This window comes from Tupaia chinensis, unplaced genomic scaffold (assembly GCF_000334495.1).
Source record: "Tupaia chinensis unplaced genomic scaffold, TupChi_1.0 Scaffold000237_1, whole genome shotgun sequence".
In the NCBI taxonomy this organism is placed as follows: Eukaryota; Metazoa; Chordata; class Mammalia; order Scandentia; family Tupaiidae; genus Tupaia; species Tupaia belangeri.
In genome coordinates, this window is record NW_006159715.1 from 2,535,249 (window position 1) to 2,559,904 (window position 24,656).

The following is a 24,656-nucleotide window of genomic DNA, read 5'->3' on the forward strand; positions in this document are numbered from 1 at the left end:
TTTCGCTTGCCCTCTACCCGCCCCTTCCCCATCCTCCTGAGAGTACATGCATCTTCTGGCAAATTAAAGAAAACATTGTCAATGCCTTCTACATTTTCATTTCTGTCATGAGAGGTGGTGGGCCCCCTCAGTAGAGTCCTCACACTGTGGCCCGGCCCCAGTCTCTGCCACCCCAGGTCATGGGCACGTGTGCACTACCCAGCATGTCAGGGAGGCTCCAGGGTGCAGTCCCAGGCCTTTCCCATTGGGTCCAGTTACATTACAAACAAAACGATGTTATTTAAGGTCTTGATTTGTATTTCCTCTTCTGTCAAATAAAGACAATCTTACTTGCTTTGGGACATGAGTTTGCTGTGAAAAATGAAATGAAAAAAATTGAGAAGAATGAACTAAATACTTGTCTGGTATTGACCATCCCAAGTCATTGATTTAATTAGAAACAATCTTCTGATGGAGGGAGGATGGAGGAAATCTTAGTCATACCTGAAGCTGGAAGGTAGGAGTGGAAAATCAAGTTGCAGTCTTGTCTGCCTGAACTGAGAGGCCTGGGCAGGTCACTCTCCTCAGATACTCATGTGAGTGATTATGCCATCTCCAACATTTCTCTGATTCTATGAAAACGTGGCACAATGTCAGAAAAACAGAGAGCAAATGGAATGAGGAAACTTCACGGGTCCAGAAAGGGTAGACTGGGATGGATTCCTTCCCTGTATGTGAGCATCTCACCCTGGCTCTCTGATGGTTTGGGCCTTAGGCCGCTGTGTAGTAAGCCCCTCATTTTCAGACACCAAAGTAGGTAATGAGTGTCGAGCGGGGATAACTTCGAGGGTCATAGTCTGGGCAGGGTGATGTCATCAGAAAGAACCAGGAACATCTCACTGTCTGTTAAAATGGCGGTTTATAGCCTCAGGACAACAGCTGTTTACAGTCTCAGGACATGTTCTTTCTCTAATGTTTTTAGGGCTTTTCTTGTTTTCCTTTTCTTAATTGGCAGAGGGCATTTGCACTAGGCAGAGAATCATAGAGAGACAGAGCGAGGAAGAGGGAGAGAGTACTCCCTAATGGGATGTGATCACACCATAATCCCTTCACCTGCATTGCTCCATCCTGATGGGATTTGGGACATTCATTCAGTCACATCTGATATGTTTTGCAAGTCACTGGGGCTAGGATTCAAACTGTGGTCAGCCATGTGGAATCTGGCTCATTCGCTCTCTCTCTCTCTCTCTCTCTCTCTCTCTTTAAGAAATACAGTTTTGCTATAGGGCACTTGTGCTCACCAGAGAGACAGAAAGTGAGAAATCCCCCCCAGGAGGGATGGCCATGCTGCAATCCCTTCTCCTCTCATGATTTTGGGCACACACATACATGCCCAGCATGAGTTTTAAGCCACCAGGTCTGGGACTCGAACTGTGGTTGACTATGTGGGAGTACAGTGACGTAACCATTATACCGTCTGCGGGTCCCCTGAGTCTGGCTCTCTTAACCACTAGGCTGTGAGGCCAGCCCTCCATAAAGTTGTAAGCCAAGTGAAAAAGAGGCCCTGAGACTTGTCTCTGGGTTGTTCCTATTTGCATTTGGCCCAGGTCTCTGACACTTATCAAAGAGAGTTCTTTTACACTGCGTATGTGTAGATGTCAGGATGTGGGGGTGGGGAAGACATTCCTCTAGAGAAACTCTGAAGGCATCCTCGGGATTCAATTCTTGCACTTTCTTCTTCATTTAAGCCTGGACACCTGCCAGTCCCTGACATGTAACATGAATGCAGCAAATTTGTTACCTTGGTTTCCTAGGGCAGCATCGATTTGTTTCCTAATGCCCTTTCTTCAGCATTGCTTGCCTCTCCCCATTCTCAGACTCTTTTTTTACCCTCTTCTTTATCTAGAAAGATACTTGAACTTGATAAGGAAGAGGGAATCTTCTGAATCTTACATATCACATACAAGATTTATATAAATAATTACTTCTTAAAAGGGAGTTCCTTGGGGACTTACTGCTTACTTCCTGTATTTTTATACACTGAATTTGATATACAGTATAATTTTTATTACCTATTAAAATTCAGGGAATTTTCTTGCATTATAATTACATGCCTTTTCAATGACTACTAAGTGTCAGAGAATGCTTTTTTTAAAAAATATGTATATGTTCTTTAACAAGAATCTTATCTATATTAATGTGATGTAGAAATTTTTTCTCTAGAACCTCAAAGGGAAATACATTTTAAATAGGAAGGCTTATTATTTGATATATCTCATAAGTTGCTTTTTAGTTACCAGAGGCGGGCATGCACTTGCCAGAGAGAGACAGAGAAGCAGAGAGAGAGGCAGAAAGCACCCCCGTGGGGCATGGTCACACCACGGTCCTCCATTCCTCCACTGAAATGTTGTGCCTGGAGTCACACACGTGGACTGTCTAACAAGCTGCTGGGCACCAGGATTCTAACCTCGGCCGCCCATAAGGAGGGGGCTCCTTTAGCTAACAAGTTACGGGGCCAGCCCTCTCATAAGTTTCACATGTGAGTACCACTCTAAATTGTTTTTTGTTTGGTTACCAGAGAGACATAAGGAGAGAGGGAGAAAGCACCCCTGATGGGGGTGTGGTCCGCCCCTAATGGGGGTATAGGCATACCACGATCTTTCTTTACTTCTCCAGATTTGAGCCATACACACCCAGCATGTTTTTCTAGCCTTTAGGGTCAGGATTCGCCATGTGGAATCCAGTTCCCTTAACTACGAGGCTACAGGGAGCCTTAAGTTTATTCATTTGCTTATTTAATGAGAGAAAGAGAGACAGGCACCCACAAAGAGGTCCTCATGCCATGCCCAGGGTGCTCAGGGAAGTCCTGGGGCTGAAACCCAGTACCTTTTCCATGTGGGTCCAGTTGCTTTACTACTGTACCATGCCTGACCCTCCCCTCCCCCAAATTTTTGTAAGTATTCTCAATGCATGGCAATCCTTTCCTCTCTAGTAAGCATAGTTTGGATCTTGGGGTTCTTGATTTTGTTTGGTTGGTCGCGTTTGACTTTTCGAGGATGGTGGACCCATTGAGCCTTGGGATCATCCTTTCTGTATCACCTCTTTTTTTTGAGAGGTTTTTCTATAAAGTGCATGCGCTCACCAGAAAGACAGAGACAGACAGACAGACAAAAAGCGAGAAATCACCCTCCCCGGGGAGGATGGCCATGCCACAATCCCTTCTCCTCCATTCTCCTCACAGGATCCTGGGCATGCACGCACACACGCCCATCGTGAGTTTAAGCTGCTGGGTCCAGGACTTGAACCGTGGTCGACTACATGGGAGTTCAGCAACATAGCCATTGCGCTAACTGCTGGTCCCTCCTGTATCACCTCTTGAGGGCTGGTACTAGAGACAGGCAACTTATAGATGTGTAGCTGATTTCATGTCAACACCTCCACATACCCTGGATAATGCTTGATTCTGGGAAGCGTTGAATCTGTATGTAACACATGGATTATCTGGTTGACTGAAAGAGGTAGTTTTTTGACTGCCACGGCATCAAAGTTTTGCTATGTTTTAGGAAACTTGGAATTGAGTTTCAATTTCTGGTTTAATATTAGTTGCAACTTGCATTATAGGAAGAAGCCTAGGCTTCCATGGCTTTGGCATGGACTACCACACGACCACCAGGGTGGCCTTGACCAACAGGCTTCCTCACATGTAGGACGAAATAGGAAATGGCCTCAGGGGCCTCTTCCCATTTGAACCTCGCTGGCTCTGTGCCACAGAGGAACTTGCCTGTAAGAGGCTGTCTGGTGGCAGGTTATCTCGAAGGGCTATGCCTTGATCTCGTGAACCTTTCTTCTCATGTGACACCTGGATTACTGTCTTCTGAGCTTTGAGATAACTTCTTAGAAGGAATAGTGTTAAGTCATCACATCAGTTCTGTGCTTTCTGCATTCCAGATGCCTGGGACAGAAGAGACCCAAGATTTGTGTGGCCCTGAGGAATCCAAGGGGAACCTGGATAGTCCCAAACAGGGCAACAATAAAACAAAGCTCAAGAGTCGTCTTTCAGGTAAGTGGAAATTCGTTCTGCCTGGAAATGGGCTTCCAGCCTCAGGAGTGAGGCTGCAATGTTTAAAGCCATTCACAGGATTTGTTCTTTTTCCTCTTAAACTTCAAATTTGTTTTTTCCTTGAGCTGGTACAGGCCTGGATAACAACTACATTCAGCCTGGCTGCCCATATGAGTGGTTTTTGTTTGCTTTAGAGAGAGTTTTTTTTTTTTTTTTTTTTTGGGTTTTTTTTTTTTTGAAGGAGGTTTTTTTTTTTTTTTTTTTTTTTTTTTTGCTATAGGGCACATGTACTTGCCAGAGAGACAGAGACAGACAGAAGGTGAGAAATCACCCTCTAGGGGGATGGCCATGCCACAATCCCTTCTCTTCCATTCTCCTCTCAGGATTTTGGGCACACAGACACACGCTGGTGTGAATTTAAGCCTCCAGATCCAGGACTCAAACTGCAAACGACTACATGGGAGTCCAGTGATGTAACCGTTACACCACCTGCTGGTCCCCCATAGTAGTGTTTTTATTGAGTCATAACAGAAGTGAACATCAACCTCTCTGTGCCTCTGCCGCAGCTTAAATTCCCTGCGTGTTGGGTTCATTTCTTTTGGTATGATTTCAGGTGACCTTTTCAGTAGAGAATACCTTGACGTGTTACTTTCCCAGCAAGTGCACTTCTTCCAACCCCGAGCCCACCAGAACGAGAGGTGAAGGACCATGTGTCTGATCTCACACCCACTCTCAACTGAGCAGGAAAGAAATAGGATGAAGTCATAGCTTTTGGAACAAATAGATTCCATACACAGAATCATCAAAATGTTCATGGAGAATACCTATCATAAAAAAAAGAATTTCAAAAAAAAAAATGACACCGGGAACCAGCAGTTAGCCTAATGGCTATGTCGCTGGACTCCTACGTAGTCAACCACGGTTCGCGTCCCGGACCCGGTGGCTTAAAACTCACAGTGGGCACGTGTGCATGCATGCCCAAGATCCCAAGAGGAGAATGGAGGAGAAGGGATTGCAGTGTGACCATCCCCCCTGGGGGGTGATTTCTCACTTTCTGTCTCTCTGTCTCTCTCTGTCTGTCTGGCGAGCGCACACACCCTATAGCGAAAACCTCTCCAAAAAAAAAAAAATGACACCAAAATAAACTTGTCATTTGATTCAATTTTTACACAAACTCTTTAAATTCTCCTTATATCTCTTGGGCATTTCCTCTAGTAACTGGCCTATGCCCTGAGAAAGCCAGTGTGGGGGACCAGCAGTTAGCATAATGGCTATGTCACTGGACTCCCATGTAGTTGACTGCAGTTCGGGTCCTGGACCCGGTCGCTTAAACTCATGCCAGGCGCATGTGCGTGTGTGCCCAAGATCTTGAGAGGAGAATGGAAGAGAAGGGATTGTGACATGGCTATCTCCCCGATGGGTGATTTCTCACTTTCTGTCTCTCTGTCTCTCTCTGTCTTTCTGGCAAGTGCATGCGCCCTATAGCAAAAAACTCAAAAAACAAGCAAACAAACAAACAAAAAAGTGTGGAAAATAGAGACTATGTACAGGAGACACATAAGGATTTTACTGGATTCTAGGCATCTTTGCCTTTAGAGGCTCTTCCATTAAAATAAATAAACACACACGTACACACATGCATATTTATTTTTTATGAGTGCATTGTTAAAACAATAAAGACTAGATTTATTAATAGCTATTCATTATTGTTATGTCCATTTAATATTAGACATTTTCATGAGTCCCTAAAGGTGGCATGGACCTCATCACTTTGCCCGCTGGCCTGATGGGCAAATCAGTCTAGCTGCCCACCTACAACAGACATCTGGCATGGCAGGGAAAGCAGGAGTTTTGGGGTCTGGCAGAAGTTCTTTATGGCTTTAGACTGGTTATTTAAACTCAGTGACCTTTTACTCCCTCACTGGAAAAAGGAAATGATATCCTGACTTTGGAACGTGGGTTGGGTTTTTTTTTTTTCTTTTTTATTTATTTATATATGCATGTTATAGGGAGACACAGGGAAAGTATTAAAGCCCCTGCCCCCCATGAGGGGATGGCTACACCTTAAACCCTTCTCCTCCATTTTTGTCTCAGGAATTTCCGATACACATACACACAAGCCTGGTGTGTTTCGCAGGCCACTAGGTGCAGGACGCAAAGTGTACAGTCGGTTATGTGGGCTTGAGCCACCTTACCTACCCTGCTACCAACTGGCCCAAGCTGAGCGACATTTTTAAACACACATACAAGCATCTAGCACAATACATAGTATGTTAACTCCATCAAAAGTTGGTTTCTTGGGACCAGCAGTTAGTGTAATGGCTATGTCACTGGATTCCCATGTGGTCGACCGCAATTCAGGTCCCGGTGGCTTAAACCCACACCAGGCACGCGTGCATGCGTGCCCAAGATCCTGAGAGGAGAATGGAGGAGAAGGGATTGCAGCGTGGCCATCCCCCCTGGGGGGTGAGTTCTTGCTTTCTGTCTCTCTGTCTTTCTGGCGAGCGCACGCAACCTATAGCAAAAAACCTCGCCAAAAAAAAAAAAAAAGTTGGTTTCTTCTTCTTGCTACTCAAATCAGTGGAGAGAGCAGTGCATGAGTTGCAAACCAAGATCCTCTTCCTCCAGCATTCCAGCCCTCTGCTGAGTTTATTATCAGATAAGAGGGCAGGTGCAGGACCATAAAATACATCATAAAAAAAAAAAATTAAAAACCTGATTAACAAAATGAATTGTTTTGTATTTGTAACGCAGAATAATTAGAGTGTTACATCTGAATGAGTTCATTAGAATATGCACTTGTAACCAACAAAAGAATAGAACGTTGATGGCCAGAGGAGACATATGAGGGAGGTGTCATCATGACGGTTCTCATGACCAGCTCCCTGGAGAGCTCTGGGAACCACTGGGAGATTTACACTCACATCCTATGTTTATGGCCGGGGATTACAGGACATGAAGGAGACCACAGGTCAGCTGTCTTGGCAGAGCTGCTCAGCCCCTCATACACAGGTTTCCAGGGAGGTTCACGGAGCTCTGTGGGATATATGGACCTCTGAAACCAGCACAGGCACATTCCTCATTTTATGGCTAAGTCAGGGAAGTTAAGAGAATCTCAAAGTCCACTCAGTCAATGCTAGGAAAAAGATCTGCCTCCCAGAATTCTTCTTTTGCACCCTTTGGCTTCCAGGAGGATATTGAGAAGAATTCTGGGGCTTTCTAGGTACAGATGTGGAGAGGGCATATAGCTGGAAGACCTTCCAGATACACAATTTTTTCTTCTTTTTTCTTTCTTCCTTTCTTTCCTTCTTTCTCTATTTTTTTTTTTCTTTTGCTACAGGGTGTGTGAACTTGCTGGAGAAATACAGAAGTAGGGGATGGGAGGGGTGGAGGTAAGAAGGGGGGGCGGTGAGAGAGCACTCCCCAGAGGGAATGACCATGCTGCAGTCCCTTCTCCACCATACTCCTCTGGGATTTGGGGTATGCATGCACATGCCTGGCATGTTCCTCAAGCCACCTATCTGAGATGTGAACTGTACAGTTGGCCACGTGGGATTTAGCTGCCCTAACCACCACACCACCAGCTGCTCCCAGATGCATGATTTTCTAACTCTTCTCACACTAGGAATTCAGAAGCAGCAGCACATTCTGCTGGCCAGTCAGTCCAGGAATGGCTACTGTTTGCCACAAATGGATACCACCCTCTCTTCCTGTCTTTCTCAGACGTCCAAGGCCATCACCCAGAAATGTAGAATAGGGATGAAACACATACATAAATCAGTAAGAATCATGTTCTATTTGCAGCTCCACCACCTCTGGTTCCATGACCTGGAAGAGTGACTTGACTTCCATGAGTTTCAGTTTCACCTGTAAAACGAGGATTGTAACATACACGTATTCTGCCAACAAATGTGAATGTTTTCTAAGTGCCAAGCTTTGCTGAAAGATAGAGTTGAGAGAGTGTGTATTACACTGTCATTCCAAAGTGGCGGAAACAGGCCATCACCATGCGATAGGGGCCACTGTTAGGACCGTCGTCGTCATTAATATCATGATCATCTTCATTTTCATATTCATTCTTACTATTCTCATGTCTTTTCCTCTTAAGAGGGGAAGATGTTTGAATGGGCTCAGACAGGAAGGCCTCAAAACTTGTATTCCCAGGAAGAGGAAACCTATCTCCAGTGAGGCACACCCAAGAGGTGGGAAACCTGGAAAGTCTCTCTGGATTATGACACTCAGGGGAGGTGTTCAGATGGTGCAAGATAAAGGAGTGCTAGTACTTTGGCAGGATTTGGTAGAATAGAAAAGGGGAAGGACAATGGTCTAGTTGTAGGAAAAAGTGATTGGGAGATAATTAGGAACTATGGGGGGAAACTGATTAGCAATGTTTTAAGCAACTGTTCTTCCTCCTTGGCCATTTGGGAAATCTGATCTAATCTGACCATAACAAAGATTCAATCCAGCAAAGTTTTAGAGAAAAGGATCCAGCAGAAACTTGGATTAGGAGGTGAGGGTGCCAGCAAAGTTGGGTACAACTTCAAGTGATATTGATAATCTTCCCAGCCTTGGAAAGGAGAGGGATGGAGGACAAATCTCCCTTGAGAATCATTATGATACAGCAAAAAACTCAGAGTAGAGTCATGGGAGATAAGGATGGAGAAGTAATTTGAAGGCATATTCAGGAGGCTAAAGACACTGGGCTTCTGGAGCCAGCACATGGTATGGTGGTTAAGTTGCTGGACTAACCATATGACCAACTATGGTTCAAGTCCCAGACCCAGGGACTTGAAAATCATGCTGGGTGTGTATGTATGTCCAAAATCCCAGGAGGAGAATAGAGGAGATGGAATTATTGCATGGCCATCTCCCCCAGCGGGTGACTTCTCACTTTCCCTCTCATTGTCTGTATCCAGGGAGCAAACACACCCTTTGGCAAAACCTTAAAAAAAGGAAAAGAAAAAGAAAGAAAGAAAGAAATTGGGCCTCTATTCAGTGCTATGAAATGTGTACATTCTAAAGATATGTGCACACAGGAGATTATGATATGATCAGCTTCTAATTTGTCAGTCCTGTAAATTTGGATATTTATTTCATATTTTCCAAAAATGAGTCAATCTAGTGTTCATATATTAGAATATTATCTGTAGACACTACCATATGTGGTTCATGACAAGTGACTCTGTCAGCTCAAAAGGAATTTTCTTCTGATAAACTTTTTTCAGATGAGTAAGCAAACCAAGAGAGATTAATCTGGTCATGAGTTATTAAATTCTGAATTATGAGAGACTTTCTATAAAAAGGTCCCAGCCACTTCCACTATGGTTTTGCTCAATCTGGCTCCAAAATAACTAAGGCAACTTCATCTGTCATTTTATGCAGCATTTTTCTGACATTCTAGCCTGAATTTTCTGTACTTCATACCTCCTCTTTTGCCAGCAAGTTCCCTTTTACTCTTTGCACCTTTGATTTATCTGTGTTAATGCCTTTGTGATCTTTTTGAATGCAAAATTTTCCTGGGTTGCAAAGGAATTCCAGACATTTTAAAACCAGTATCACAAAGTTAATGTTTAGCTTTTTGAAAAACCAAGTCTTTAGTGACATCCTTTATAATATAACTGCATCAGCACCCGTCTAACTTTGTATCACTGTTCAAAACTCATCGATACATTTCCCTTAAAAGTCCAGAAATGGAACCAGCAAATGATGTAATGGTTATGTCGCTGAACTCGCATAGTTGACTGAGGCTCGAATCCCAGGCCTGGTGGCTTGAAATTCATGCCGGGCACATGTGTGTGTGTACCCAAAATCCCCAGCGGAGAATGGAGAAAAAGGGATTGCAGCATGACCATACCCCCTGGGGGGTGATTTCTCATTTTCTGTCTCTCTCTGTCTCTGCAACAAGTACACGTGCCCTGTAACAAATATCTCTAAAAAAAAAAAAAAAAAAAAAAGTCCCTGAATAGTTTTGTTTTGTTTCATGACAATGATTTAGAGAAATGTTTAGGTAATTTGAGATTGTAGAACCATCAAATTAAATACTCTCTCGTCTAGCAGAACTTGATATTCCAAAGAATCAGTATGTGTGTATAGATATACACCAACACATCCATACTCATATAACTTACTCATATGGTCCCCTATAGCCACGGTTACACTTTCCTTTCCTTGGTTTCAGTTATCTGTGCTACAGTACAATAAAATTCGAGAGAGAGAGACCACATTCACATAACTTCTATTTTTGCATATTGTTCTATTTTATCATTAGTGATTGTTGTTAATCTCTTACTACACCTAGTTTATCAATTGAACTTTACCATACTGGGTTATCAGAAAAGTCGTGATGCATTTTTTAATAGAAAAAATATGTCGTGATTTTTCTGACAACCCAATAGATATGTATGCATAGGAAAAAGGCATAGTATATGTAAGGTTCTGTGTTTTCCAGTTTCAGGAATCCACTAGTTGTCTCAGCATATGTTTCCCATACACAAGGGGAATTACCACATATACATGCATATATAATCATGTGCTGAGTAATGACATTTTGGTCAACAATGGACCATGGAAGTTATGGTGGTCCCAAAAGACGCATACAGGCTATACTATATAGCCTATGTGTATGGTAATCTATCCCAGGTGAGTTTGTGTAAATGCACTCTGTGATATTTGCACAAATATCAAAACGGCCTAACCATGCATTTCTCACCATATATCCCCATTATTAAGCAATACGTAACTAAACATTGTGTGTTATGTAAACGTTGTAATACAGTTATAGCTATCTTCATATGTAATTGATCCATCACTTAAGTTTAAAGTCCCTGAGCCAGGTGGTGGCACAGAGGTAACACAATTAGACCCACATGGGACAGGTTCTGGTTTTATGGCCTACGTCCGCTTGGAGCACATCAGGTATGTGCACATGCCTGTGAGCCAGGCTAGCTGAGACTGGGGTATGGATCACGGTATTGAGTCTTCTGAGGGTCCCTCTCGCATGGAAGAAATAAGTGTATTTTTAAAATATATTGCAGTCCCTTAAATTATTTCATTTTAGAATATATATAATATAGATTAGGTATTGATAATCTTTAAAAAGTGTTACTACAAAGGCTTCTCAAAGTTTATTTTTTGTTCATGATAGAGACTAGATGTTCACACACTAGAAAGAGAAAGAGAAGCTCCTTAACAGGTCTTGCCATGCCAAAATCTTCCTGCAGCCCTCCAGCTCAGCAGGATCTTAGCCATGTGTGCACATGGCAGATGTGTTTTCATATTGGTCCAGGGACCCAAACCCATAGTCAGCCGTGTGGCTTCTGGCACTGCAGTTCTGCTTGCTACTACACAGGCCACCAAGCTGGGTAAAAGTTTCACAAACAGGACACAAGAGTATTAACCATAAAGGGAAAAAAATCATATACTACAGCAAAAACATAAATTTTAGGGCTGACTCCATGGTCTAGCAGTTAAGGGAGCCAGATCCCACATGGCCGTGTATGGTTCAAGTCCTGGACCTGGCAGCTTGAGAAACACACCAGGCACATGTGCACGAATACCCAAAATCTTGACAGAATGGAGAAATGGAGAAGGGATTCCAACATGACCACATCCCACTGGAGGGGGCGCTCTCCCTCTCCCTGTCTCTGGCAAGCATAGTCACTCTCTTCTAATATTTTTGTTTTTAATTTTGCTGGGGGGCACAGTCACTCACCAGAGAAAAACAAAGATGAAGAAAGTAAGCAATCACCCTCCTGACATAGGAATCTCACAACCCCTTCTCCATTTCTCCCTCCCTTCTGGATTTTGGGCACATACACCCAAGAACCCAGCGTGTTTCTCAAGCCAAAGGGTCTGGGACTCACACCACAGAGTCAGCCTTGGGAGATCTAACCACCTTGACCATTGCACCACCAGCTGGCCCACTGACCCTTATTGCAAATTTAAAACTGGAAACAAACCCATGTCCATCAATAGAATGTGTATGTTCAATGCAATATTATACAGAATGGTGGAGAACAAACTATTAGCATGCAACAACATGGTCAAATCTCACAAGTAAATGCTAAGAAAAAGGAACCAGACACACAAAAATGCATGTATTGTATCCACTCATTCATATAAAGTTTGAAAACAAATAAAATAATCTCTGATGTTTGAAGCTGGGATAATGGTTACTCTTGAGCAAGGGAAGTATAGTGGCACAAAAGAAGATTTCAAGGTTCAGGTTAATATTCTTTTCTGGATCTAAATCGTGGTTATTATGTATCCACTTTGTAAAGTTTCATTGAACCACACATTTAAAATTCATGCAGATATCTGTAATTTTTTATACTTTAATAAAAAGTTTATTTTAAAAGCATTATTATTGGGGCCAGCAGGTGGTATGGTGGTGGGGTCCCTAGATTCCCATGTGGCCAACCACAGTTTGAGTCCTAGATTCTGTAGCTTAAAAAGTCATGCCGAGTGCATGTGCGTGCATGCTCAAAATCCCAAAAGGAGAATGGAAGAGAAGGCATTGTGGAGTGATCATCCCCCACCCCCCAGGGAGGGGGCACAATTTCTCACTTTCCCTCTCTCTGTCTCTCTCTAGTGAGTGCACATGCCCTATGGCAAAAAAAAAAAAACAAAACAAACAAAAATTCCTGTACACGGGAAAAATATTTGCCCAACAATGAGCTATCCCGTCTTAAAGTGAAATTCCCTCATCACTAGAAAACCAACTGCTGACAGCCTTTCACTACTGCTTACTGCTTCATCCACTTTTATCTTACTTGGACCAAATATATGCATTGCCCCAACCCAGTCTAGTCACTTCTGAAACTAGTAGTTTTTCATAGCTCAGCATGGGTGACCTAACCTGTGCAGAGCTTGGTGGTAGCAATGGTGAGTTCAGTGCATGTGAGCCTCTGGGCCTCCTGAAATGCACACATGTGGGTGTACATGCAACCACTTTATACCTATGGATGTTCTTAAGCTTCTATTCATGGGACTAGCAGATGGCATAATTTCATAATTTGATATCCAACTGGCCCACCCATAAAATGGTCATAATACACCAAATGTAAGGGCCTAATCCAGATCCTTTGGAACTCTACCACCGGAGTCTCCAAGGAGTCACTAGACTCCTACATAGTCAACCAAGGTTCAAGTCCAGGACCCGGTGGCTTAAAACTCATGCCAGGCACAGGTCATGCATGGCCAAGATCCTGAGAGGAGAGTAGAGGGAAAGGGGTTATGGCATGGCCATCTCTCCTGGGGGTTGATGTCTCTCTTTTTGTCTCTCTGTTGCTCTGGAAAGCACACGCCCCTATAGAAAAAAAAAATCTCCCCCCCCCAATAAAGATTTTATTCATTTCATTTTGAACTGTGGGGGGGTTTCTCCCTTTTTTCCTCAAGGGGGTGTACACCGCCTGGAGTCTGTTGAAGAATATAATAGATATCTGTAATTTTTTATACTTTAATAAAAAGTTTATTTTAAAAGCATTATTATTGGGGCCAGCAGGTGGTATGGTGGTGGGGTCCCTAGATTCCCATGTGGCCAACCACAGTTTGAGTCCTAGATTCTGTAGCTTAAAAAGTCATGCCGAGTGCATGTGCGTGCATGCTCAAAATCCCAAAAGGAGAATGGAAGAGAAGGCATTGTGGAGTGATCATCCCCCACCCCCCAGGGAGGGGGCACAATTTCTCACTTTCCCTCTCTCTGTCTCTCTCTAGTGAGTGCACATGCCCTATGGCAAAAAAAAAAAACAAAACAAACAAAAATTCCTGTACACGGGAAAAATATTTGCCCAACAATGAGCTATCCCGTCTTAAAGTGAAATTCCCTCATCACTAGAAAACCAACTGCTGACAGCCTTTCACTACTGCTTACTGCTTCATCCACTTTTATCTTACTTGGACCAAATATATGCATTGCCCCAACCCAGTCTAGTCACTTCTGAAACTAGTAGTTTTTCATAGCTCAGCATGGGTGACCTAACCTGTGCAGAGCTTGGTGGTAGCAATGGTGAGTTCAGTGCATGTGAGCCTCTGGGCCTCCTGAAATGCACACATGTGGGTGTACATGCAACCACTTTATACCTATGGATGTTCTTAAGCTTCTATTCATGGGACTAGCAGATGGCATAATTTCATAATTTGATATCCAACTGGCCCACCCATAAAATGGTCATAATACACCAAATGTAAGGGCCTAATCCAGATCCTTTGGAACTCTACCACCGGAGTCTCCAAGGAGTCACTAGACTCCTACATAGTCAACCAAGGTTCAAGTCCAGGACCCGGTGGCTTAAAACTCATGCCAGGCACAGGTCATGCATGGCCAAGATCCTGAGAGGAGAGTAGAGGGAAAGGGGTTATGGCATGGCCATCTCTCCTGGGGGTTGATGTCTCTCTTTTTGTCTCTCTGTTGCTCTGGAAAGCACACGCCCCTATAGAAAAAAAAATCTCCCCCCCCAATAAAGATTTTATTCATTTCATTTTGAACTGTGGGGGGGTTTCTCCCTTTTTTCCTCAAGGGGGTGTACACCGCCTGGAGTCTGTTGAAGAATATAATGAGCTAATGCTGAGAAATGGGGACCCCCGGGCCAGGATGTTGGAGGTCTCGCGAGATGGCCGGAAGCACTCCCTTCCCCAGCTGCTGGATTCCACTGGGACCTCACAGGTCAGTCCTATGGCGTGGGGTCTCTTGCTCTTAACACACAGCTACAGTTAGCTGGTTAGGGACAAAAGAGCATGTGGGCTAGCCCCTGGGTTTCCAGGCTTTCTTTTCTTTTCTTTTCTTTTCTTTTCTTTTCTTTTCTTTTCTTTTCTTTTCTTTTCTTTTCTTAGATGAACAAGGGTTTCCATGTGAAAAAAACAATTGCCCATCCATGTGGGCTGGGAACATGTGGAGCTAGGGCAACAGTACAGAGAGAAAGAATACAGAGTGAGGTTTATTCAAAGAGGCTAGAGAGAAGTCAACCTAATATTTGGAAATAGTAGGGGGAAAAAAATCCCTCATTGGATCTTAGTGTCTTGATCTGCTTCCTACTGTGATTTTTGGAACTAAGAGTTGTTTTCAACTGCCAGGAGACAATGGCGTCTCACAGTCTGTGGTGAACCACCACCGCTTGTTTAATGGGAGCGTCATGTGTCAGCGTAGCAACTGTGTGAGTGGGTATGGGTATGCGTGTGAGGGGGGGATTGTGCATGGGTGTGCACGTGCATTTATCTATGGCTTGTCCTGGGCCCTTCCTGTTACATAGTAATGACTCAAACAGCCAAGGTCTGGAGGGGCTGAAAAGGACTGAAGGGAGTTAGGGCAATACTCCACAACCCTGTTCCAGGGTTTCTTCTCAATCATATTATCCTCAACCCAGAGACCGGGTAGACAGATTCATTCCAAGTTGGAGACAGGCTCAGTCTCTCTCGAGCTTGTGTGTGTTCTTCGGCACCTGGCACCATAGCCCCAGGCCTACAGTGAGGCAGAGAGGAAGGAGAAGAGTACAAGTATGGCAATGATGACCCCCAAAGGGCTTGGAGACTCCGGTGGTAGAGTTCTGAAGGACCTGGATTAGGGCAACTGGGTCAGGCCCTTACATTTGATGTATTATGACCATTTTATAGATGGGCCAATTGGTTATCAAAGAGGTTATATAATTAGCTCCAGGTGATGTACCAGAATTTCTGTGAAGAAAGATGCATAGATCCAGTTGATTATATGTCAGGATCAAGTTTTTGTGTTGCATCTGATACTCTTTACCTGGTCTTAAAAATTAAAAGTGACCAGGCTTCAGGGACAGTTGCTGATTGGGCTATTTTGTATTAAATTCGCCCAATGGTAACTCCAAGTAGTTGGGACACAAAGAAAAAGCAGAGAGAAAAATTGCATGGAACCTGTTAAAACTAATCCAGTCTGATGGCTGAAGACAGGTCTGTGCCTCACTCAGAATGATCCATGGAACCCAGAGTCAGGAGAATCAGAGGTGGTGGAGAGCCATTTTGACAGGCTGTTTTCATCAAGGTGAGGGAAGAGAGGGTTTATTACTGTGACAGCCAAAGCTCTGGCTTTGAGGTAGTGATTTCTTAATGAATCCATTGAGGAAACCTCTCCATATTTATAGCCCAGAAAAATCCATTTTTAACCAGGCTTACAGGAATGAAGGAACATGGGCTAGTGTAAACATTTTAGAAAGTTTTTCTCTCTTCAAATTGTCCTTTTCTCTTCTCTTCTCTTCTCTTTTCTTCTCTTCTCTTCTCTTCTCTTCTCTTCCTATTGTTTTCCCCTTTCTTTTTCTCCCAGGATTTGCCTTTCTTTTTTCTTGTTCCCTTCTTCCACTTAAAAGAATTGCTTGGAATAGAGATAGCCAATGAAACATTCTGCAGTGATGAAAATGTTTTTTATCTGTCCTGTCTAATCTGGTAACACACATGTCTTCTGAGCACAGGAAAAGTGGCTAGTGAGACTAAGGAATATATGTTTCATCTTAATTAACCTTAATTTAAGCATAGATGGCCACAGGTGGCTAGTGGCTAACAAAAAAACCGGGTCTAGAACATGCGGAGGGGCCAGCTTGGTGACACAGAACGTTCACACTGGTCAAACAAGTCTGGACCCATTGGGAAGGTCACAGATTTGGTTCCTCCACAGACCCGTGTGTCCAGGCACACACACCTGTGGTGCTGACTGGAAGGCTGAAAATGGGGGATCACAGCATGAGACCCAATTGAGGGGTGCTTGTCTTCCTCTTCGTTTCTCACTCTCATGAAGAAATAAACTTCAAAAATAAAAAGTGTAGGGGACCCTTGAAACCTCTCTGGAGACCAGTGAAGGATGTAGACCTTTGGTTCCCCAAAGAAAAATGGAGTGAGGTGTTGCTGAAGATGGGTGACCAGAGAAAGAGTTTCTGCTTGAGTTCACACATGCATCTCTGTGTGAAAGGGTTGAAAATCACCCTATGGGCTATTACTCTGAAATAAAGGTGAACAATTTTAATAGAATATATTCATTAAAGGAAATAAACATGGGGGGTGGGGGGAGGGACAACTATGGGCTCTATCCAACCATCTCTGCGATGGTTTCAGTAAAAAGGCAGTCACCTTGCCAAGCCCACATCATTCTATTAATGAGTCAGAGCCTGGGAAGGCCAGCGTTGCTGGCAGATATTGGGTAAAACTGTAAAACATAATTGTTCTAAGATGCCAGGAATACAGAAATATCACTGGGGGACATCTCATTCCTACATTTGAATGTAGAAATGAAGTTAAGGGTAAGAACTATTTTGTGGTGTCTCTTTTATTAAATATAAAGTGACTGGGGAGGGGATTATGCTAGAATATGTGCATCTTTTCCAAATGTATTATTCAAGAATAGCAACGCACTAGATTGTGGACATGCTTCAGCAGTGGAGTCACTAATCTCGTGTTTAGTTACAAATTGTGCACCATGCCTACACATACGTAAATTGTGGGTGATGGGCATGAAAACAGGGTTGAGACTTGGGCTGCTCTGTGCCAGAAAGGGAAAGTGGAGCTCCTGGGAAAATCTGTTATTTTCCAAATGTGAGGGATTAGAACTGAAGTTGCTGCCGTCTCTCGGTGGGATATTTTATGTGGAATAATAGTGGACTGGGTTTGTGGTTTGGGTTTTATAAGAAACAAGGGCTTGCTGAGTTTTTAAATGAGGAAATTAAGCTTCAAATGGTGAGCTGCTTTCCAATCATGACTATGAGCTTGAGATGGGGGCAGTAGGTGACTTCCAAGGGAGAGCCTGACCACAGGGTGGTCACACCACATCTCTGAGGCTTCTTGGTTTGGGGTTTCTGACTCCATTCCAGAAGTAGGATCTGTGCAGTGCAGTCAAGGAAAGAGCAACACAAGGTGCTTGTGGTCTCAAAGCAGTTCTTTGCATGGGGGAAGACAATGTTTTGCAATGGGGGCTATTCCTCCAGTATTCTTCTTTGTGTATGTGTGTACACATGTGGTGCTTGGTTAGCTGCAGATATCCTATGTCATGACCCTCCTGCCTCAGGCTCTCAAGTAGCTGAGACTATAGGTGCACCACTGTGCCTAGCTTTTAGGGGCGGTAGAGAATCAAACCTGGGCCTGTCATGTGGTCTTAGCCTGCAGCGTTGTGTTCAGCACACAGTACCACAACTGGGCCCATAATAAACTTTCTCTAAGCCACTGGACCGGAGATGAGCCACAGGTAAATGGTTGTCTCACATAAAAGGCAACCGTGATATTCCAAGTCTTAGCATATTTCTATGCCTGAGATCACAACATGTATATCTCTGACTATCTCTGACCTTGCCACATGCTCATCCTTAGGAATACCACATCGTGAAGAAGTCCACCCGCTCCTTGAGTGCTACTCAGGTGGAATCTCCCTGGAGACTCATACGGCCATCTGTCATCTCTATCATCGGACTGTACAAAGAAAAGGGCAAGGTAAGCTCATTTTTACAGTCTGTTTTGCTCTCCAAGTGAATGTTTTCATGTACTTTTGAATGGTGACTTTTAAAATTGTATTTATTCATTGGGACCAGCAGGTGGCATGGTGGTTAAGGGCACTGGATTCACACATGGCCCAGTCATGGTTCAAGTCCCAGACCTGGCAGCTTGCTTTCTTGCTTTCCCTTTCTCTCTGTCTCTGTCTGGTTAAATTAAAAAATAATAACAACCGGGACCAGCAGTTAACATAATGGCTATGTCGCTGGACTCCCACATAGTCGACCGCGGTTCGCGTCCCGGACCCGGTGGCTTAAACTCATTCTGGGCGCGTGTGCGTGCGTGCCCAAGATCCCGAGAGGAGAATGGAGGAGAAGGGACTGTGGCATGGCTATCCCCCCCAGGGGGTGATTTCTCACTTTCTGTCTCTCTGTCTGGTGAGCGCACGTGCCCTATAGCAAAAACCTCTCCAAAAAAAAAAAAAAAGAAAAGAAAGAAAATGTATAAAAAATAGTAACCAATAGAAATAAATAAATAATTTTAATTTTAAAATGTTTATTTATTAAGTTAGTTAGAGTGCATGTGTACTTGTCAGAGAAAAAGTAGAGAGGCCCCCTATGGGTGATGGTCACACCACAATCTCTTCTCTTTCTCTCCCTCCTTTCAGGATTTTGGGCATGCATACACATGCACTTGGCATGTTTCTCAAGACACTGGGTACAGGACTCAAGCCATGGGGTTAGCCATGTGAGATCTGCTGCCTCAACCACCAGGCTATGGAGCCAGCATTTTTTTTAACATGAAATAAAAAGTAACAGGTATAAAACGAGCTATATTAAGTGTCCTTTGTATAGATTCAAGTGGATTCCCTGGCATTCCTTTCTGTAGGCCTCATAGAGAGAAATGGTCACAGCCTCTTTACTCTTATGATATGAGGAGTTGCAACACCTGGCTGCTAGGGCAGGATCAAGGTGAATGAATGACCTCAGCATTCACCTCTATTGAAAGAACAGCTGAACCTGCAGCTTCAGGGAATAGTCCTGTTATCTTTTTGAATGACCTTCATGGCATTGCTATTACCATAGAAGGAATGATACGAATCACTTGACATTATACAAACATCAGAATATCCATTTTGATAGTATATGAAACGGAAAACCCATAACAAAAGAAAACACATACGGTGCCTCCACAGTATGAAATGACTCTTGTAAGTCATCTAGTTGATCAATATGAAATTACCATATTTGGATATCAAAGATTGTCAGATATTGACAATTCCATGTGTTTCAACCTAAAACTTTCTCCTTTTAACATAAAGCATGGCTAGTGTAAGGAAATAGATTTGAGAAGGGCAGTGGGGAATTTGGAGCTGATTGCTTAATTCAGTCTGATTGGGAAGGACATTTCTGTTAAATATTACAAGGGGAAAGATAGCCTCGGTAAAATACATGCTCCATTGGAAATGATGACCTTAGTTAAATGCTGCTGTGTCAACTTGGACTCCCACTTGCTCTGGATGTAGGGCCTTGGCTTTAGCATTGCTGGAGGTCGAGACTGCATTCGAGGACAGATGGGAATTTTTGTCAAGACCATTTTCCCTAATGGATCAGCTGCAGAAGATGGAAGACTTAAAGAAGGTAGGAGAAAACCTCTCGGTAGTTATCAGTGAAGTGAGTTTCCATCCCATAAGAACAAGCCCCCTTACAAAGTATGAAGTGAATGACACAGTAGCTAAGGGCATGGGCTAGAGCATCCAGTTGACCTGCAATGAATCCAACGTTTATATATCATGACTTGAGCTACCAGTATAAACTAAGCTTCACTTTCCTTGATTGTAAACTTGGAATATTAATGCCTACCTTGAAGGACTGTAAAGATTAAATGAGATAATATGTGGAACGTGGCTCTCTATTTTTATTAGGGCTTTTAAATGTCTGTTGCATCTGCTGGGTCCTTGACCATGTTTCTTGCCTTGAAAATTTGTGAGTTTACAGTCCATTCCTGCCTTGGGGCTGTCATAGAAACCCTAATCATTAGTAGAGTACTTGGTCATTAGTAGGCAGCTAACATCAACTGCGTTGCAATCAACCACCACATAATTTTGTTCCTAAGTGAACATCTTTTATATTCCCCATAACGCATATCATTTTGCCACACAAATATATTAGACAAGTGCTTCTGAATGCAAATTAAATTGATAGTGATGTGCCAAGTTCTACCTTGCAAATATTTTTTTTAAATGTTTGAATACATCTTTTATTTTCTAGTGCTTTACCAATTACAGTGCATTTCCACATAGTTAAATTATTTCATTAACTGCATTACAAACCTATTAAGTAGATATTTTGGAATAATAATTTTACAAATGAGGATGTTGTCACTCAGAAATGTTAAGTGACTAGAGGCCAGCAGTTAGCATAATGGCTATGTTGCAGAACTCCCATGTAGCCGACCACGGTTTGACTCCCGGACCCAGTGGCTTAAACTCACACCAGGCGCGTGTGTGTGTGTGTGTGTGCCCAAGATCCCGAGAGAATAGAGGAGAAGGGATTGTGGCGTGGCCATTCCCCCTGGGGGGTGATTTTTCACTTTCTCTCTCTCTGTCTCTCTCTATCTTTCTGGAGAGTGCACACACCCTATAGCAAAAACCTCTCAAAAAAAAAGAAAGAAAGAAAGAAATGTTAAGTGGCTAGAGACTTGTCCCACCCTTAGTAAATAGCAGAAGTAAAATTTAAATCCAGTTTCTGATCACAAGTTTAGTTTACCTCCCCACCTTTCTACCACTACCTTGTTTAAATATAAGACCAGAGACTCAAAGCACATTCCTCTTTAACATGTCATACTTGAGAAAACAAAATTTCAATAAGCCAAAGATTTTTTTAATGTATGTCTACAATAATTGCTTCCTTCATGAATCACGTACACTGATTGCATTTTCTACAAACTTCTTATTTCTTTTACTATGCCAGAGGGCACATGCATACAAAAGAGAAAGAGAATACCCTCCTTTGGAGCCTGGTCCCACCTCAATCCTTTTCCTCCAGCTCTCCATCCCATCATGACCCTGGGCAGATGTCCAGTATATAAGCCACTGAGGCATGGACTATCTTGGTCAGCCATGTTGGGTCCAACTTCCTCTGCACGGTGCTTCACCACTGTACCACAGGGCTAGCCCAGTAACCGCTGTTGATAAAAAGAGACCATTCTTAGGTACATGTTTGTGTATCTATAAATTTACTATGAAACACCTACCTAAATTGAGACTACATACCTCTATGAAATGACCAACAGGTTCTAAACATATTTGAATCAATATTCACCAATGCATAAATTTTTATTTCTCCTCTCCCTTATGAATACTACTTCCTTCATAAAACGATTGAATGAGAGTATTTCTAGTTACTTTCAAAAACACAGTGACTTTGCAGTTAGTTGACCCAGATTATAGGTGCCATTGTGTTATACTAGCTTATTTTTTTTAGAAATGATAGAAGGTGGAATTTCCCCGTTTTAGGCAGAGCAGCCATAGAAACATGTAATATTAACAATAAGACATAACCAGGCTTACTACTTGCATGACAGGATATTTATTTCATTCTCTTAGAGGAAGGGTTGACTCCCAGGTGGCATTTGTGTCTAGTTTCAGAACAATGTAAAATTCTAGCAGAGCATTTTTGTAATGGATGTGCCATGTGTTCACTTGATTGAAATTCATCCTGCAAGAGTGGTGGAACAAAATGGAGAAATAAAAAAATTAGTAGTTAAGAAAGGCTAATAGCACTTGGTTCTCTTATATAGTATTTTTCATATGTGCTCCTTTTCCCACTTGGAAGCAACCAAACATGTAAACCTCCTCACCTAACTGAATAACTGTTTACGCCAGGTAATGATTCACTTCGTTTACAATATCTGTAATTGCGTTAGAGAGACAACATATAACAAAAGCATGGGGCCCTGTTCGATTTTTGTAATTCACCTACAGGATTCCTTTAGTCATCCACACAACATGCTCCTGGGATTGTCTAGAGAGGTAGAAATGCATGTGTCATTGCTGCATTGTACTTGCTTATAGGTGTACAAAGTCTCTCTTTTGTACTGAGCTGTTGTGCAAAGTTCAGCTGTTCTCTCTGGAGCATCTTTGTAATGTTTTTGATGAACTATTATTCCAAAAAACAGCCCATGTCCTAAGAGTACAAACCAGAAACACGGCCTGATAAGTCAACATGGTGTCTAAGTTCTTTTAGATTGATACTATCAACAGCTTGATAAATGACCTGACTGCGCCTTCTTAGGTTGAAGATGATAGGCCAGATGAGTGTGAGGGGAGGCGAGTGAATGTGTGCTTGCACATGCCCCACAATTTCACATCACCCTGATGTAATCGCTAAGTGAGAATCCTACAGTACTTGCCAGCTTAATGACAGAGGACCTGGAACCACATCCATAATACAGATATCTAGACTATTTCTGGAGGTAGGGCAGCCATTTCTCAATAATATCCCAGCAATTATTTTGCCTCTACCATTGAAACCGTTTTCTATCCACTACAATGGTTCTCTGGGTTCAGAAAGCTTGTCTTTCTGCAAATAAAGGAGTGGCTTCTCAAATGTTGTGTGTGTTCATGCTTCATTGCCAGTGGGTTTAAGTTTTTAAACAATGACTATGAGAAAAGCTTTGGCACTCAGTTTCTGCAGTTGAATCTCTAAATATAGCACATCTATTGTCAAACTTGGCAATAGCTAAAGAATAACATTTTAATGCTTCCCTTACTTGTTTTTAGCTGAAGATTGAAATATAGAACTACTACCAAAGAATATTATCACTAATCATCCCATTCGTGACATTCGAGGGAGCTAAACTAACGAAAGTAGATTGAAACAATAAAGTTTATTTTATAGAGTAGTAAATCAGGGACCATATGGTATCGTATTCTAGTACTGACCCAGCAGTTAAGATTCCAGTAAACTAAAGCTGAATGTTAATGCAATTCTCATATTTGGTCACTAGGGGATGAAATCCTAGATGTAAATGGAATACCAATAAAGGGCTTGACGTTTCAAGAAGCCATTCATACCTTTAAGGTAACAACATTCTTATTGATCTCCTTTATTCTCTCTCTGTTTAGCCTTTATTTTCTTCTAGTTTGGTTTGGTGATTTTATTTTCTCCCATTAACATAAGGACCATCTCAATGTCTTAGCCCATCTTCCTCCTTGTTTTCTCAGCAAATTCGGAGTGGGCTATTTGTCTTGACGGTACGCACAAAGTTACTGAGCCCCAGCCTCACACCCTGCTCCACACCCACACACATGAGCAGATCCAGCTCCCCAAATTTCAACACCAGCGGGGGGACCACAGCGGGAGGCTCCGATGAAGGCAGTTCTTCATCCTTGGGTCGGAAGGCCCCTGGACCAAAAGACAGGATTGTCATGGAAGTAACACTCAACAAAGGTAACACTAGCTATTCCTCACTTCCGTTGGGTTCTCCTGAATAACAATTTGGAATTTGCTCTTAGACTAATTTTTAAGATTTCCTTCTGAATCGTTCCTTTGGAACAATGTGCTACTAACAGATGGTATTCCCTAGATGGACAGTGGGATCAGAAGGGGAGATTTTAGACATCTACAGAAGTGAAGGGAAGATACCAGGAGCACAAAGTTCTCTAAACTCTGCCCAGATGAATCACCATGTGTCAAAGACTCATGTTAAAACAATCACTGACTAGTTTCAATCTAGGGCTAATGTAAAATGTTGAAGAGCAAAAGATTATAGCAAAGAATACAATTAATACCAGTAACTAAAGGTCATGAGTGATCACCAAACTTACTGCTTTTCATCTTTGTATCCATTTTCTCCCCACTAAAAACAGGATGAACAGATAAACAACAAGAGATTAGTTGCTACATAGAGGCAAAAGAAAGCCTATGGTTGTATATCCAAAATAAAAAATATTGCTTATACTATGCCTATTGCCAAATAATGATTCCAGGAAGTTTTTTAAGGCTCAACAGAGGGTGGACCATTCACAGTCCATGGTTAGCCCAGGTTAGAATAGACTCCTTTCATTAATAGAATATGGTAACATTGACAGCGAAAAGCAAGGTTTAGATTCTGAGTCTGGACCCAAAATAAATGGTTACCAATCTGATGCTATATTAATGCAGTTTCAAATCAGTTATACTTT

The 24,656-nt window shown here is 42.6% G+C and overlaps 1 protein-coding gene across 1 annotated transcript in view; it reads left to right on the forward strand.

Moving 5' to 3' along the window:
- Positions 1-24,656, forward strand: part of PDZD2 (PDZ domain containing 2) — a 411,484-nt gene that overhangs the window by 335,298 nt on the left and 51,530 nt on the right. Inside the window, 6 exon segments of the mRNA XM_027771873.1 lie at positions 3,928-4,039; positions 14,557-14,702; positions 18,350-18,469; positions 19,995-20,109; positions 23,480-23,553; positions 23,697-23,922. Of these exon segments, the coding sequence (XP_027627674.1) occupies positions 3,928-4,039; positions 14,557-14,702; positions 18,350-18,469; positions 19,995-20,109; positions 23,480-23,553; positions 23,697-23,922 (793 nt within the window).